General features: G+C 34.4%; 1 protein-coding gene across 1 annotated transcript; it reads right to left on the reverse strand.

Moving 5' to 3' along the window:
* Positions 1 to 1215: 1215 nt before the first annotated feature.
* Positions 1216 to 14909, reverse strand: LOC111048165. The gene is made up of 4 exons (XM_039422577.1): positions 13715 to 14909; positions 11607 to 11718; positions 6399 to 6597; positions 1216 to 1621 (listed from the first exon to the last, which is right to left on the reverse strand). Exons 1-4 carry the CDS (start codon positions 13866 to 13868, stop codon positions 1295 to 1297), a joined length of 792 nt encoding a protein of 263 aa, XP_039278511.1. The 5' UTR covers positions 13869 to 14909; the 3' UTR covers positions 1216 to 1294.
* Between the last annotated feature and the right edge of the window lie 2560 nt (positions 14910 to 17469).

The raw sequence follows: 17469 nt of genomic DNA on the forward strand, positions 1-17469 counted from the left end.
CCAATAAGTAGGTTAAGTTAGTTCACTGATTACTCAGTAGTTTTCTGAAGATAAGCATGAAAACAAGCGCCAAAGATATACATAACTGGCGACAATGTTGTTCATTCGTGGGAATTGAAGCCGCCTTGGAAAAACAATCTGCTTTCGCACATGAAAAATCCGTGTCGCCGCAAAATAATACTGTGAATTTTTAAATAGGCTTCCAAGTCTCTTTTATCAATTAACTAGCTTACCCGACGAGCTTCGTTCCGCCAAAACGTCAATGTATCTCATGTCACACTTGACTTTATTTGGTGAATCATGAAATTTATTTATTTACAATCAAAATTTTCATTTACATCTCAATACGGACTTCCTATGTGCTTAAAACTACCGTTTTAATACCATTAAACAATTTTATCACAGTATGATGTGTTTATTACAGCTGGTAAGTTTAGATGCTAAATCATATCACAACATGATCTTGAACTATGATGATCTTCCCGTTCTTCGGTAGTCGCTCGGCCGAAAATTTCGAAAACATAGGTCTGTAAAATGGATTAATATATAATTGTTATTAGTTAGTTTTAGTTTTAGTTTACTTGTTCGTCACAATTACTGAACTGCATTAAGGGAGCAACGATCCCGCAGTATATGACACCTCAAAGTTTGATCTAATATCTACCATCCCTCCTATTCAACACTACAGATCCCACACAACATACATCATCAACACTATTCAACAAGGAAGTCTGCTAACCTGTACGGACACAATACAATAAGGAATTCCCTGAGTGTTTTTTTTGAACTCCTTCAAGCCATCAATTTCTCTTATGTGAGATGGGATTGAATTAAATATTTTCATTCCCATATAAAACCGGCCACTCTCCAGCAGGCTTAGTCTGTGATGTGGGTAAACAAAACCTCTAAATCGAGTTTTATGGGGATGACTCACCTGGTTCTCCTCATACATTCGTCTATTTTTAAAAACGAAGATTGCTAAATCTAATATATAAATAGCAGGAGCCGTCAGCAATCTCTTTTCTTTAAAATAAGGTCTGCAAGAGCGCATTGTATTAATCTTATAAATTATCCTAATGTGTGTTTTATTAGCCCCCCTATTAAAATTTCTGGTCAGAAACCATCCCCCAGTATTCACACAATATATTTCCAAAGTTTCATGCCATTCTGTCAAGTAGTTTTCGAGTCTATAGGGAACAAACTAACACACAAACAGACATTTATTAGAGATTTATTCACTGGAATCCATTTACTTGAATTAAACCTAACCTAACATAACTAAATCTAACCTAACCTAATCACCGTCGACAGGAAACTGCAGCCTTGTGACAATGGAAAGTATCTCCATCTTGGCTTTGGCCACCTGCTCAGGTGCCAGCTTTTTGACAGTGATTGCAACACTGCGCATAAACAGATCGACGTCATCCTGCGGTTGAGATAATGAGTCATGTCCTTCGTCCTTTGTCCTGAGCCGCTTGCTGGCAAACTGGTAGCAGTCCTCGTCGTCGGCCATTATGGTGTCATGGCTGCCGTTCACACTGTCTCCGCCCCCAAAGCGACGCTTCTGTTCACTCGCGAACAGCTCCCAGTCGCTGGTCACCTCGGAATGGGTCAGGATTACCTGAAAAATTGAATTGAATTGAATTACCGTACTGCCTTTATTTTCGTAGAGAGCGAAGTTAGGGCGCAGTCGGCCCTCTCTTACACTCAACTCTCTATTACAAGATAACAATACAAAAAATACAAACAATATGATAAAGAAAAAAAAATATTCCAAACAATATGAAAAAACAAACGATATCTACTTATTTAAAATAATAACAAATTTTAAATAATTTAAAAGAGAAGAAAATAAATTAACTTAGGAAAAAAATGTATATAACAATTAACAGTAGTGATACTTCATCACTGTAGTGAACAAAAAAAGAGATCCTAATGTATACAAAATATAAAAACGACAACTATAGTGTTTGCTATACATTCCATTCCTACATATTATTATGAATCTTAAAGTGAATAAGTAAATCACATTTATATTTAATTGATTGTAAAAAAAAGACCAAAAATATAATAGTTCAGTTTAGTGTACGGTATTCTTCTCCAGTCTATTTGAATTTAATTTATTTCGCCAAAAAAGCACATTACATCATTAAAATAAAATGAACAAAATGAAAATTTAACCATACAAAAACAGAAACAAAATTATAATTTATACTAAATACTTAGGTACAATAGATTAAGTAAATAACTTAATAAATAAACTTGACATAGTACAGTAGTAGAAGTAAAATAAAATGTTCAGTTAACTTCATTGTAAAAGCAATTTTTCCTTTTTGGCACTGCCAACATAAGTAACACTTGTGTGTTGGCAGTGAGTTGTAGTTCATTTACACTATTTGCTATGCAGTGACAATGATTTCGAAATACGAAAGTACATAAAAGGAGATGTAAAAATAAAAAGAAAAGAGGAAAAGTTAGTTGAAAGTCGATCATGATTTTTTTAAAGAATTTATAAAATTGTTGGGTAGGATTAAATCCGGATTGTTTATTATTTATATACCAAATGTTAAATATCTAAAAAAAAAAAAATATTAATCTAATTCACAGATCTATACAGTTAGCTTGAAGAAAATATTTTGGTATATCCAATTATCCATACTGATGTGTAGTGCAAGAGTGATTTTTTTGGTTATAAAATCATTGGGAATTTTGTTTACCATGTAATTGCTAAAGTATGTTAATTGATGCCTGCATGTTGTAAGTTTTATGAGATTGATATTGTATCTATTGTTTGGACGAGTGTTATCGACTGAGGAATTGACAAATTGTGCTTCTATTGACTAAGGAGCGGCCGAGTGGGTTAGATGTATAATTTAGAGACCCGGGTTCAAATCCCGGCCCAGGAAAGATAATTTATTATAGATTATATCATCTTTTATAAGTTAGTTGTTATTCTGAGCATACCTCAAGCTCTCTTATCTCGGGCCACTCTGTTTTTATTATTTTACAAAGGCGACTTTCTAGAAGTATTTCAAGCCTAGGTGATGATGATGGGATGAATTATAATACAATGAAGGTAGAGTTATGAATGAATAAAAATTATAGGTTATGCTATCCACTTGTGTCTCGGATGGACACCCTAAATCGTCGGTCCCGGTTAGGTCATGTCAGAGGCCCGGAAATTGATCAGGTTTGACCTGAAAACTCTGACACCAGACCTGAGCCAACCAGGTCACTCGACATCTGAAATCTTGATTATCTTATTATACTATAATTCGTGACTAATTATATACTAGCAGGTAACCCGTGCTCCGCAGGGGTCTGATTATAAAATTGACAAACTGAAAACTTGATCTACTGAGATCTGGAAGAATTCAAAATAGGCCTTTAACCATCCTCGGTAAATAACGAATCCATATGCAAAATTCCAAGTTAATCAGTTCAGTATTTCAGACGTGATGATGCTTCATTCCTATATTTTCTATCCCTTACATGTGTAACCCGATTCTTTCCTTTATATCATTTACTAGCCGTCAGGCTCGCTTCCCTCGCCATATCCGTCTAGCCAGGGGGCTCCGTCCCCTGGACCCCCCACTGGATCGTCCAAGAATGATATCAGCAGGCTCGCTTCGCTCACCTGCATTTTTCATTTGTAGGACGTAGATATGTTAGGACGATCCAGTCGGCTAGTAATATAATATTCCCAGGAATAGCTCTGATAGAAATAGCAGTGCCCAATCAATTTTTCCGCGATAAATGCATTTCAATCTTCAACTTGGTGCCAACCTAACAAAAGTCAACTCAACTTAATGCCAACCTGACAAAATTATTAATTTAGTTGCCAGTTAACAACAGTTTCGAAGAGGTACTCTCTCTAGATTATAGTTGTATATTAACATATGGTATGGACATTTTTCAATTATAATTAAGAGAATAAGAAGAATATACATGCTAAAAGACGAACTTTAAACCCTTAAAAACCACCCTTAGAGTTAAAATATTGCAAAAAGATTTCTTAGTGCGCCTCTAAAGGGCCAACTGAACATACCTACCAAATTTGAACGTTTTTGGTCCGGTAGATTTTTAGTTCTGCGAGTGAGTGAGTGAGTGAGTGAGTCAGTCAGTCAGTCAGTGAGTGCCATTTCGCTTTTATATATATATATATATAACTTATATATACAGGGTGATTCATAATTATGGTGAAATAATTCAATATGTGATAGTAGAGGTAAAAATAGGAGAAAAAGTTCTTATAAACATATATCCATAAACACTTCATTAGCGAGCTATAAAAGTTGAAACATTTCGCCTGGAATTCAGTTCCTCTGGTGAAATACACCGATGCTGAATTGTTTGGGGACTACTTTTTGGAAAACTTATGCTGGATCCATATGGAAAAATATCTGAAAAATTGAATAAAACTAGTCTGTAAGGTGCAGTGTGAGTAGTTTTTGAGAAAAAAGTAGAAATATGCAAAAAAAACTAAGTAGAAAAACACAGACTTCTACGTTTGATGCCCAATAACTTTCTTCAATGACCAGTAAACAAATAATTTTTCGCAATAAAAATTATAGAGAATTTAATTCTAAAAAGAATCATGTAAGCTAGATTCAAATACAAGTTGAATAAAATGTATTCTTTTGTAGTACATTACACCACAAAAATTTGCTGTTTTATGAAGAGAGAACTAATAACTCATAGGTTGTAGCTGATTGCAAATAAAACATAGATTTTAATAACAGCTGATTTATTTTGTTTTGAATAAGAAAATATTTAAAAGGAATAATCAGCTGAAAATTATTTTCAGAAATATTTTAGCTCACTGTTGAACAAAAAAACAAACTAAGTTGGGCCTACTGTAACCGTGCTGTGTTTTTTGTTTAATCTATTAACCAGTTATTTGTAACCATTTCACTTTGCTTTTGTGTTATGTGTTAACTTTTTGAAAAAATGGCAGGTAATTTTAGACATTATACATACTCCGAATTAGCTGACATGCATTTAATGTATGGAATGGGACACTACTGTTATACTGTAGTACTGAAGCAAGACGTTTTTATCAAGAGAACTTTTCTAACCGAGTATGTCCAAGTTCAAGGTTTTTTGCCACTATTCATCAACGTCTGTGTGAAACAGATTCTTTGATATCCAAAGAGCACATTTATGTAGGCAGATCCCGATCCACTTTTACTGTTGAGTTAGAAGAACAAGTTCTTAATGAAATTTATGAACATCCAGAGAAGAGCACAAGAGAATTGTCAGTGCAGTTTAATGTCAATCAATCTATTATTTGGAGGATACTAAAAAAGTAACAATTACATCCATACCACATCCAGAAAGTTCATACTCTATTGCCACGAGACTGGATTCTCCATGCTGGTATTTGCCGATGGTTTTTAGTAAAACTTGTTTACCCAAACTTTTTAACAACCGTTTTATTTACCGACGAGGCACACTTTACAAAAACAGCTATCGTTAACGTCCACAACCAACATATTTGGGCAGCAGAGAATCCTCATGCCATCAATCCTAATCTTCCACAAAATCAGTTTTCAGTAAACATTTGGGCAGGAATCATAGGAGATCATCTACTTCTGTTCGATGTTCGAGCTTCCTGCCAGGCTTAATGGCATAATCTACTAGTCTTTTGGTATAAGTTTAATGTCATTTAGATATGCTACTTTCATATAAAAAAAAATTTCATAAAAAACCGAATATTTTATTTGCAATCAGCTACAACTTATGAGTTATTAGTTCTCCCCTCATAAAACAGCAAATTTTTGTGGTGTAATGTACTACATAAGAATACATTTTATTCAACTTCTATTTAAATTTAGTTTACACAGCTTACATCATTCTTTTCAGAATTAAATTCTCTACAATTTTTATTGCGAAAAATTATTTGTTCACTGGTCATTAAAGAAAGTTATTGGGCATCAAACGTAGAAGTCTGTGTTTTTCTACTTAGTTTTTTTGCATATTTCTACTTTTTTATCAAAAACTACTCACACTACACCTTCCAGACTAGTTTTATTCAATTTTTCAGATATTTTTCCATATGAATTCAGCATAAGTTTTCCAAAAACTAGTCCCCAAACAATTCAGAATCGGTGTATTTCACGAGAGGAACTGAATTCCGGGCGAAATCTTTCACTCTGTATAGCTCGCTAATGAAGCGTTTATGGATATCATATAATATCATATGATATCAGTTTATAAGAACTTTTTTCTTATTTTCACCTCTACTATCACATATTAAATTATTTTACCATAATTATGAATCACCCTGTATATATATATATATATATATATATAATATATATATATATATATATATATATATATATATTATAGATTGTCTCATCTTTTATAAGTTAGTTACGGTATTGTGAACATACCTCAGGCGAGGGACACCTGGCGTCCTCATGATCATCGGCCTGAGTGGATGACGTACATATGGAGGACGGCGCATCGTCTGCAGTCAGAAAAGTGCTGACGTTGACAGAATGGTGCGCTGCACCTCCACCTGAACCTGCAGTAGCGCGCTGCACCAGCGGCAGAAATAACAGGTGATCGTAGAGTCGCCATTTGCTGCCCCTGTAGACATAATCATAGAATTAACAATCTATAGAAGAATTATCATTAAACGAAAATCCAAATTAAATGCTGTAAATCACCCCGAAGACTTCAGCTACTGTGAATATTGACAACAGGGTTAACAGCTTGATGGAATTTGATGAGAGCTGCTATCCAAATTTTCGTTTAATAATAATTGACCGAGCGAAGTGAGGTCTAAGATTCAAGTCGACGGTTTGGCATTTCTTTAAATGTTTAAATGTTTATATGTTGTGCATTTACGGCGGAACGCGGTAATAGATTTCCATGAAATTCGACAGGAATGTTCCTTTTTTAATTGCGCGTCGACGTATATACCATGTTTTTGGAAATTTCGCATTTCAAGGATAATATAAAAGGGAAAAGGAGCCTCCTTCATACGCCAATATTAGAGTAAAAATCATACTATAGAATTATTCATCATAAATCAGCTGACAAGTGATTACACAGATGTGCGGAGAAGCCAGTCTATTGCTGTATTCCCATAAGGTCTATAGTTCCAATCAGGTACTTATGGATGAGAATACTGCGTGAGGTCTACTGTTCACAGAACTACTAGTTATTCATTAATTAGCATTTGAATAAATGCAATTTCTCATTAATTTCCATATTTAATCTATAGAAGTACAGAAGAAGTTTTCTCTGACAAAACATATTATAATAATTATGAATACTAAGGGTTATTTCAATTAATAGGAATAAAATAGAATAAGTGACTACCCTTATTTTTAATTACCTTTTACTCGATCCTTTCATCAAAATATTTCCTGTACAGGAGTCTTATCACTATTTTTACTTTCCTTGCCCTATTACCATAAAAAAATTTAAGGTACCCTAATAATGTCATGTTTTTTATGTGTATGTGTGTGTGTGTGTGTGTGTGTGTGTGTGTGTATGTGTGTGTGTGTGTATGTGTGTGTGTATGTGTGTGTGTGTATGTGTGTGTCTGTGAACACGATAACTCCATTCCTAATTAACCGATTGACTTGAAATTTTAAATTTAAGGTCCTTATACCATGAGGATCCGACAATAAGAAATTCAATAAAATTCAATTCAAAATGGCGGATAATGTCTAAAAAACCATATTTTTCACGATTCTCTCGAAAACGGCTTTATCGATTTTCTCCAAATTTATACGCTAGATAGCTATTTATAAGCCCTATCAACAGACATGAGTCTCATTTCTGGGAAAATTGCAGGAGCAATATTCCTGAGAAGAATGAATTTTGTTAAATTTCTATCACGATTTTCTCAAAAATGACTTGACCGATTTCTTTCAAATTCATACCCTGTATAGTTATTTATCAGCTCTATTAATTGGCATGAGTCTCCTCCCTGGGGAACTAACAGGGGGTCCACCCCATCCCTGAGAAATTCACTTTGTAACCTCCTTCTCGTGCGTGAGGTAGGTAGGTAGAGCAGTTTATTCAAAAGAATGTCGATATTTTTTCGTAGAACAGCTGTTTTGACAACTTTTAAAAAATCCTCAAATTTCATAATTCAAACAAAGGAAAAAGTACTCTGAAAACAATATTATATATACACATATACAGAAGTCTGATCGTAGTTTAAAATATGTTGCCGCCAATCGTCATTATGTTACTCCCCTAAATTATTATCGTTTAAGAATGGGGCCTACAGTTCAATGAGCAAGGAAAGTTGTGTGAGTGTACCACACCAGATTTTTTAATTACCTTTTACTCGATCCTTTCATCGAAATATTTCCTGTACAGGAGTCTTATCACTATTTTTTATAAGTCTCTCACTGCTATTGCACGTTCCAAACCAGTCCAATAGTCCTGAATATTTCTAATTAAGGAATTACATTGAATGGACGGCAATGTCAATTACATTATAATGAATGGCAATGTTTGTATCAAACATGACATTTTCTACAATTAATGTTTAGGTAATGGTAAATGCTTAATTTTTACTATTAATGTCGTTTGTATCAAATAAATGTATTCACATAAATTGTGCCAAATTTCGAACAACCACAGCCTATTGATCTGCGAACTATAAGAGCATACAAAATTTATTGTTTCCCTGCATCATCCTCAATTTATTCTTTATTTCAATTTAATTAAATTTATTCACAACACACGAAAGTATAATGAGAAAAAAAATATATTTTTTATGTGTATTTATTAATTATAGCTATTTTTATTGATGATTTGTTTGTTTTTTTTCAAGTGTAAATTGTTATTTTAATAAGTGATAGTAGCTTTAAAGAGATTTTGATTTAGACTGTAGTATAAATTTGATAAGTGACAGTTTTGGGCCTAAGCCTGTTATGCCTTCTCACATAAGTGTAGGTAATGATTTTACATGACTGAATAAATAATATCGGGGCACCAAGCTTCGCTCGTTACTTTTATTTATTGATAAACAGAACACAATTCTCTAAAATGATCGTGTTCATATTTTACAGCTGGCTATATGTCATCTTATGAATTTCGGGAATGCGATATTTTGATTTTTCACTCTCACTCGCTCACTCACTTTTTTACTATCCATAGCTGTTTCAGCCAATGATGAATTATCCTTTTAATGTCGTTCAGCGAGTTTTCCCAAGGATGAGACCTAGTGCAATGGAATCTTTATATCATAAACCTATTATGTTCCAAATTTCGTGAAAATCGTTAGAGCCGTTTTCGAGATCCGTTAAACATAAATAACCAGATATATAAATACAGGAATTACTCGCTTAATATAATAGGATATAGTATAAACAAGAATTACAATAACAGTAACAACAAATGTAACAGAAAAAAGATAAAATTGCAAATCTGATATGGTATGCTGGAAAAAATAGAGGAAAATACCTTGACGACTATAATGGTTTCCCATGTAATAGGCAGGTAAATACCTTACTGAAGGGAAAGGTGTGACAGGGAAGTGAAAGAAGGTAGCCAAGGTATGACAGGCAGGGCTGAGGAAGGGTAAAATAGGATGTGAATCTATTTCTCCATTCTTTATTCCAATATGACATATCATCAATGATGATGCTTAGTATTATCAATTGATGTTGCTTTCCATGACGAAACACTATATAATAACTCTGTTGTAGTTCTGACACTGTGTATATGGATGGACACGCTAAATCGTCGGTCCCGGTTAGGTCATGTCAGCGGCCCGGAAATCTTGATTATCTTATTATACTATAATTCGTGACTAATTATATACGAGCAGGTAACCCTGGTTGAGCTGATGAAGCTCCTCTTCAGGAGTGAAATGCATTCCTCAATACTCCAACAAAAGTAAGTGTTTTTCAAATACAGTATTTACAAGTAACACAGTGTCTGAACCACAACAGAGATGATTATCAAAGTGGATAATTGAATGAATGAATTTATCATGACTTGTTTGTTTGTTTATAAAAGTTTCCCAGGGACTCTTAGCAGAGTATAGGAATTGTCAAAATTGAAACACATAAGTTACCGGTACGTATACAAGACTGTATATCATTTATTTATTTATTTATTTATTTATTTATTTATTCACAACACACGAAAGTATAATGAGAAAAAAAATATATTTTTTATGTGTATTTATTAATTATAGCTATTTTTATTGATGATTTGTTTGTTTTTTTTCAAGTGTAAATTGTTATTTTAATAAGTGATAGTAGCTTTAAAGAGATTTTGATTTAGACTGTAGTATAAATTTGATAAGTGACAGTTTTGGGCATAAGCCTGTTATGCCTTCTCACATAAGTGTAGGTAATGATTTTACATGACTGAATAAATAATATCGGGGCACCGAGCTTCGCTCGTTACTTTTATTTATTGATAAACAGAACACAATTATTCTCTAGAATGATCGTGTTCATATTTTACAGCTGGCTATATGTCATCTTATGAATTTCGGGGATGCGATATTTTGATTTTTCACTCTCACTCGCTCACTCACTTTTTTACTATCCACAGCTGTTTCAGCCAAGGATGAATTATCCTTTTAATGTCGTTCAGCGAGTTTTCCCAAGGATGAGACCTAGTGCAATCGAATCTTTATATCATAAACCTATTATGTTCCAAATTTCGTGAAAATCGTTAGAGCCGTTTTCGAGATCCATTAAACATAAATAACCAGATATATAAATATAGGAATTGCTCGCTTAATATAATAGGATATACAAAAACAATTACAATAACAGTAACAACAAATGTAACAGAAAAAAGATAAAATTGCAAAACTGATATGGTATGCTGGAAAAAATAGGAAAAAAATACCTTGACGACTATATAATGGTTTCCCATGTAATAGGCAGGTAAATTACCTTACTGAAGGGAAAGGTGTGACAGGGAAGTGAAAGAGGGTAGCCAAGGTATGACAGGCAGGGCTGAGGAGAAAAATAGGATGTGAATTTATTTCTCCATTCTTTATTCCAATATGACATATCATCAATGATGATGCTTAATATTATCAATTGATGTTGCTTCCCATGACGAAACACTATATAACTCTGTTGTAGTTCTGACACTGTGTATATGGATGGACACGCTAAATCGTCGGTCCCGGTTAGGTCATGTCAGCGGCCCGGAAATCTTGATTATCTTATTATACTATAATTCGTGACGAATTATATACTAGCAGGTAACCCTGGTTGAGCTGATGAAGCTCCTCTTCAGGAGTAAAATGTATTCCTCAATACTCCAAGAAAAGTAAGTGTTTTTCAAATATTTACAAGTAACACAGTGTCAGAACTACAACAGAGATAATTATCAAAATTGATAATTGAATGAATGAATTCATCATGACTTGTTTGTTTGTTTATAAAAGTTTCCCAGGGACTCTTAGCAGAGTATAGGAATTGTCAAAATTTAAAGACATAAGTTACCGGTACGTATACAAGACTGTATATCATAGTCTTATATTTTTGACGATACGGTATTCAACTGTTTATTTTTCGTGATAATATGCTGTGAATATTCATTTATTGGGTGATTAAAGATACACATTAAAATAATGAATAAATATCTCATCTCACCTGTGACCTCCCCGTTGACCACCCCAAGCGCATGCGCTAAGCTTCTGCTCTTTGCGCCTAATCTTGTAGTAATTATCGCGGATGTCACGCCACCGTTTTTTGCAGCTCTGAACTGCAAATAAAAACGATAATAAATCTATAATTTATTGTCAAATGCATCACATAATGTTATACGTCTCCAGTCTGCTTATCGTAAAAAACAATATAAGACAGTAAGAAAAATTTTAGCTTTGAGTATGTGATAATGATTTGTCTAATCTATTCAAACCACAACAAAATCAAATTAATTATAATATTTAATAATTTATTGAATGAAGCAAAGAAATACAATATTCAGAAAAGAAATAACGGGCTGTTGAAAATAATATCAATTATATATTTATTATTTATTGAATGAAGCATTCAAATTCAATATTCAGGATAACAAGCTGTTGAAAATCAAATCAATTATATTCATCATTTATTGAATGAAGCGAACAAATACAATATTTAGAGAATAAATAACAGGCTGTTGACCATTTCTTTGCACATCTATTTACAATATTATGCACATTTCCAGAGTAAATTTGAATAGAGTATATTGTTAAGTAGGACTTTATGCTTACTCCCTTGTATTAAAATATTCCGGTAGAGTATTTGTAACTTTTTTACTGAGTGTGTCACATTATTAGAGAGTGTGTTGAGTTGAATTGAAATTAAACATGTTAAATAAATAGTATAGCTGTACCTACAGTGGGTTAATTGTGCATAATAATTTGCTCGAAAAGGTTGCAAACTGTCTCTACATTTTACAAATTGTCTAGATTCTAAATTTTCTTGATTATTTTTACTCTCAGTTTTCTCACTGCGTTCAAAACGTTATATTGCCGTCAGTGCTAAAATACTCTCCTTTGATTTCAAACTATACAACAATTTCATAAAAGATCCAGTTATTTGATTTTATTTTGTAAGTTTTATAACTCACAATGCTTTTCGTTGAGATTTAAGACTTCATTGCGTTTCATACGCACTCAGATATTATGAAGATAAAAGATGTTGTATTTTTATTCAAATTCTGGTGAATAGTTATTGTGAAAGAAAGATTAAGAAAATTAATTGCTGTCAACTAACCCCAAGACTTCTGCTACTGCGAATATTGACAGCATAGGGAAAAACAACTAGAAGGAATTTCAATCATTTTTGATTGAAGAGAGCTACTACACGAACAGGAAGTACCGGGTTCGACTCCTGCACTGGTGAATAATTTTTTGCGCTCAGTATAGAAATTCCTTCTAGCTGTTCTTGCTGTTGTCATTCATGTTAATTTTATTTTTAACATTCCTACACCTTTGTATTCTTACATAATTATTTATGATGAATAATCGTAATTATTGTGTTATTGAAGCAATTTTTGGAGAAATCCTGTTTCCATGTATTCATAAATAATAAATAAATGTACAGATTCAGGGTTACTTATATTTATTTATAAAATAGAATTATAGTAGGCCTACCCTTTTTGAAATTGATATAATAGATTAAAAATAAAAATTATAACAAACATAATTTGTATTTTTTATATATTAAACTTATTTATTAATTTAGAAAAGGGTTCTATATCATTTTATTTTATAAATAGATAAATATTTACAGTAATAGAATAATTTCTGTGTTGTTGAGAAGGTGATTCACTGTAGTGGATATTGGATGAAAACGACTTGAATGTTGTCGAAGCCACTATAGTAAGGTCCACGTTATAATGGTAGTGGAGAAAGATAGGAGAACAGCATTGCCGATTCTCTGCCTTGCCACTGCCTTCTATAGAGGATACCTGATACTGGTATATCTGATTTAATTGAAAACTGTTCATTCTTGTTTAAGAATATATAATCAATTATCAACTTATATTTTATTCGTCAAAAAATGTATTTTTCAATGATTGAATGATTAATTTTCATTGAGGTCAAATATTTTGTTAATCAATTATTTCTATATTGTTGAAATACTATCTGGCAACGTTGTGGAGCTAGAAAAATGGGAGCGTTATCTGCTTTGTCGAATGATAGACAAGGATAGCAACACCAACGTTGTCATTATAACTTTAGCATTTGAAATGAGAAGTTTGCACTCACCATCCTTGTCCAGCATAGTAGCTATCTCTGTCCAGAGGTCCTCCCTGACGTGCAGATTCTTGAAGTCCTTGTGTTGATAGTCGTAGAGAGCAGAGTGACGTTTCACCAGCTCTATTAGACTCTCGTCTGCAATATCGTCCGCTTTCGGTGGCATAATGCTGACTTTGTGACTCTGTGTGACTCCAGGTGACGCTCTAGGCGACTCTGTGTATGGCTCCTCACGATTTTGAGTGACTCTTAACGATAATAGATGACAATAGGTGACTCCAGGTAAGACTCTTGGTGACTCTGTGTATGGCACTTCACTATTTTGTGTGACTCTTTATGATTCTAGATGACTCTAAATGATTCTTCACAACCTTAGGGGGCTCTGTACGACTCCAGGTGACTCTATAGATGACTCTGTGCTTCTCTTCACGACTCTGTGATTCTTTGTGACTGAGTGACTCTGTGATTCTTTATGACTGAGTGACTCTGGGTGACTCTTTGTGACTCTTTATCACCCTAGGTACTTTGAGACGGCAATCTCCCCACTCCCACTGGAAAGGACTCTCGAACAGCTATTGAAGATGATTGGAAGCTCTCCTTACAGCAATTATCTTGAACGCAGTTTCTTATAGATGAGATAGTTCCGTTAGAACGCGTTCAATCTTCAACTCAGTCTCAAAAATAACGAGCATTCAGTCTTGAACGCAAAATATTTGAGCGTTCAATTGACACAACTTCTCCCCTTTGGACGTATAGAACGCAGAACACAGAACAAAGTCTTGAAGGTGACAATCTTTCTTTAGAACGCGTTCACTCCTGAACGCAGTTTCGAAAAGCTATGGACTCCTGGTGACTAGAGGACGACGAAAACGTGTAGAACTCCCCCCTTGACTTGTCGTAGAACGCAGAAAGTAGTTTTGAAGATGATGTAGCTCCGTTAGAACGTCTCCAATCCTGAACGCAGTTTCGAAGAGCTACAGACTCCTAGTGACAAGAGGACGACGACAACATCTCCCCTCAGGACGTGTTCACGGGGCGACGGTCAACGCCAGACTGAGGGTCTGATGGTGAGACGCGAAGGGTGTAGCGGACGCAACGGTCGTATGACGTCATCAGCGTTGGGTATTGATCCACGGTCAACCCCACCCCTTTTCAACCGCCCGGTTAGACCTTAGACCGCACAGCTGCTCTTTTGTTTAGGGCTGGCAGGGTGAACGTACCCCCCAGGCACAGTTTCAAGAGGGGTGGGCTGGAGGGTTTACAGAGATAAGGGGTGTATAGTGGGTGTATATTCACTTTAAACTGACAGTGTTCGTTTGATAGAAAGCATCATTCTTTTGTATAGTGCTGGAGGGTTGGAGGGCTGTACTATAGTGAGGTCCACGTTATAATGGCAGTATTCGATTACATTGGTGTCGCTATCCTTGTCTACATTCGACAAAGCAGATAGTGCTATCCTTATCGAGATTGTTTTTTAACAATGTAGAAATATAGGTAAATTATTAATAAAATATTTAATCTCAATCCTGAAAATTCATTATTAGTCATTGAAAAATATATTTTCTTGATGAATAGAATCTATATGATTATTTTATCCCTAAAGAGACACACTGGGGTGTTTCACACCCCGGGGATTTTTTTTCTGTTCTGCAGTTGACAATATCAAACAGATGAGAATTTTTGCCCAGTCTAAATTAGGTTTGAAGCATTGTCAACTGCTCTCCACCACTTCCAGTCAGTAATAGCATTCTACAAGGTCACCAGCTCATCTTGTTCTTCGTTTGGGGTGTCTAACACCCCAGAGTGTCTTTTACGTAGGACTTTCATCAAATACGTTTTTACAAAGATTTACTTGTATTGACCACTACGAATGTGGTATGGGATGATGGATCAGATTGGAATAAATGCTATGATTCTCTACAACTTGAGGTTCAGAACAATAAAATGAAGAGACGTGAGTTTTTGATGAAGTTGTCATTGGCAATGATCAAGCCATTCGTTCAAACCGGATTAGGAGCTCCAACACTCAGGCGGAACATACGTACTTATAAAATTAGTATAAATATTGATAAGCAGTGCTTTATTTTCGATTTCTGTATGCACTTGGAACAAAAATGATTAAGAAATGATGAAGTATGGGCTAAGTACTTTTTTCTCTATATTTTTCAAAGAAACATGCAAAATTAAATTGGGGTGTTCAACGCCCCAGTGTGTCTACTGTGTTAGCATAAAGTAAGTGTGTCTCTGTAGGGTTAAACAAGAATGAACAGTTATTACTACATCAGACATTACCGCATCATAACGTCTCAATTACTCAACTGATCAACTTGAAATTTTGCATATAGATTCTTGATTGACTCAGGATGGTTATAGGCCTATTTAAAATTTTTCAAGATCTCAGTATCTACGTCAAGTTCTTAGACCCTTGCGGAGAACGGGTTACCTGATAGTATAATATAATATAACATCTGTATATATTGTAAAAATGGAAAATAAATTGATTTGAATATCATAGGGTCGTAATGTGATATTAGATTAGATTGATTGATTGATTGAGTACTTTATGTAGATTACAATATATACTGGCTTATACACTTATATACAATAGCTTACAATACAGCAAAATTATAGATGAATTTACATAATATAGACTAAGAAAATAATTATTGAACTGTATATGATATGAAAAAGCAATTTGTAATATAATAACTATGGATAATAATCATATTGTTATGCATCTACATAAATTGGCGGAGCTTTGGACATATCAATGTCCATTCTTCGGAAAGAATATTAAAAATATCCTCCCCACTAACTCTCTACCAACTAACACTCTACAGTGTAGCTCGCACTGTATTATAGGGGTGTGAGTTGAACTACATAGGGGAGGGTTCGCAGAACCGTTGACACAATGAGGAGGAAGAGGAGGAGGAGGAGGACGCTTTGAAGGGAGGGTAGTCGGGGAGGAAGGAGAAGAAGACGTAGAAGAAAAAGTAAAAAAGGACGATCAACCGTTTTGCCTGGCTAGTGGCTACCCACCACCCTGCTCAATCGCTCTTACTTACACTCTCTCCCACTCTATCACACTCTCTCTCACTCTCTCTCTCTCTCTCTCACACACACACACACATACCGGTACACACAATTTTTCACAGTCACTCTCTCACACACACTTTCTCTCACGCTATTTCTCTCTGTCTCTCTCTCTCACACTCTCTTTCTCACTCACACTCTCTCACACATTCTATTTCACTCTCATGTTAACACACTCACACACACTCACAAATAATATGAATGCTTCTTTTCTTCCATTCTATTTTTCTTCTTCTTCTTCTTCTGCTATTTCTTCTGAAAAATGGGGATGTTTACTGCTATAGGCCCAGTGTTATATTATTGACCGAACGTAGTGAGGTATATGTTTTAACTTGAATTTTCTTTTGTCTGTCTGTATGTATCGCCATTACGGCCAAACGCATTGATAGAATTCGATGAAATTTGGCAAGTATATTCCTTTTTCAACTGCGCTTCGAAGTATACACAAGGTTTTTCGAAATTTTGCATTTTAAGGATAATATGAAAAGGAAAGGAATTTCTCCATACTCCTATATCATCACTATATATAATATAATTATATCATCTACTCTGAAGATTGGATTAATCTTATCTTTCAATTCCCGTAGCGAAGCACGGGTGCCCCGCTAGTCATACTATAGAATAATTATTCATAATACATCAGCTGACAAGTGAACACAGTTGGCTGAAGCAGC

Source organism: Nilaparvata lugens, chromosome 3 (genome assembly GCF_014356525.2).
Source record: "Nilaparvata lugens isolate BPH chromosome 3, ASM1435652v1, whole genome shotgun sequence".
In the NCBI taxonomy this organism is placed as follows: Eukaryota; Metazoa; Arthropoda; class Insecta; order Hemiptera; family Delphacidae; genus Nilaparvata; species Nilaparvata lugens.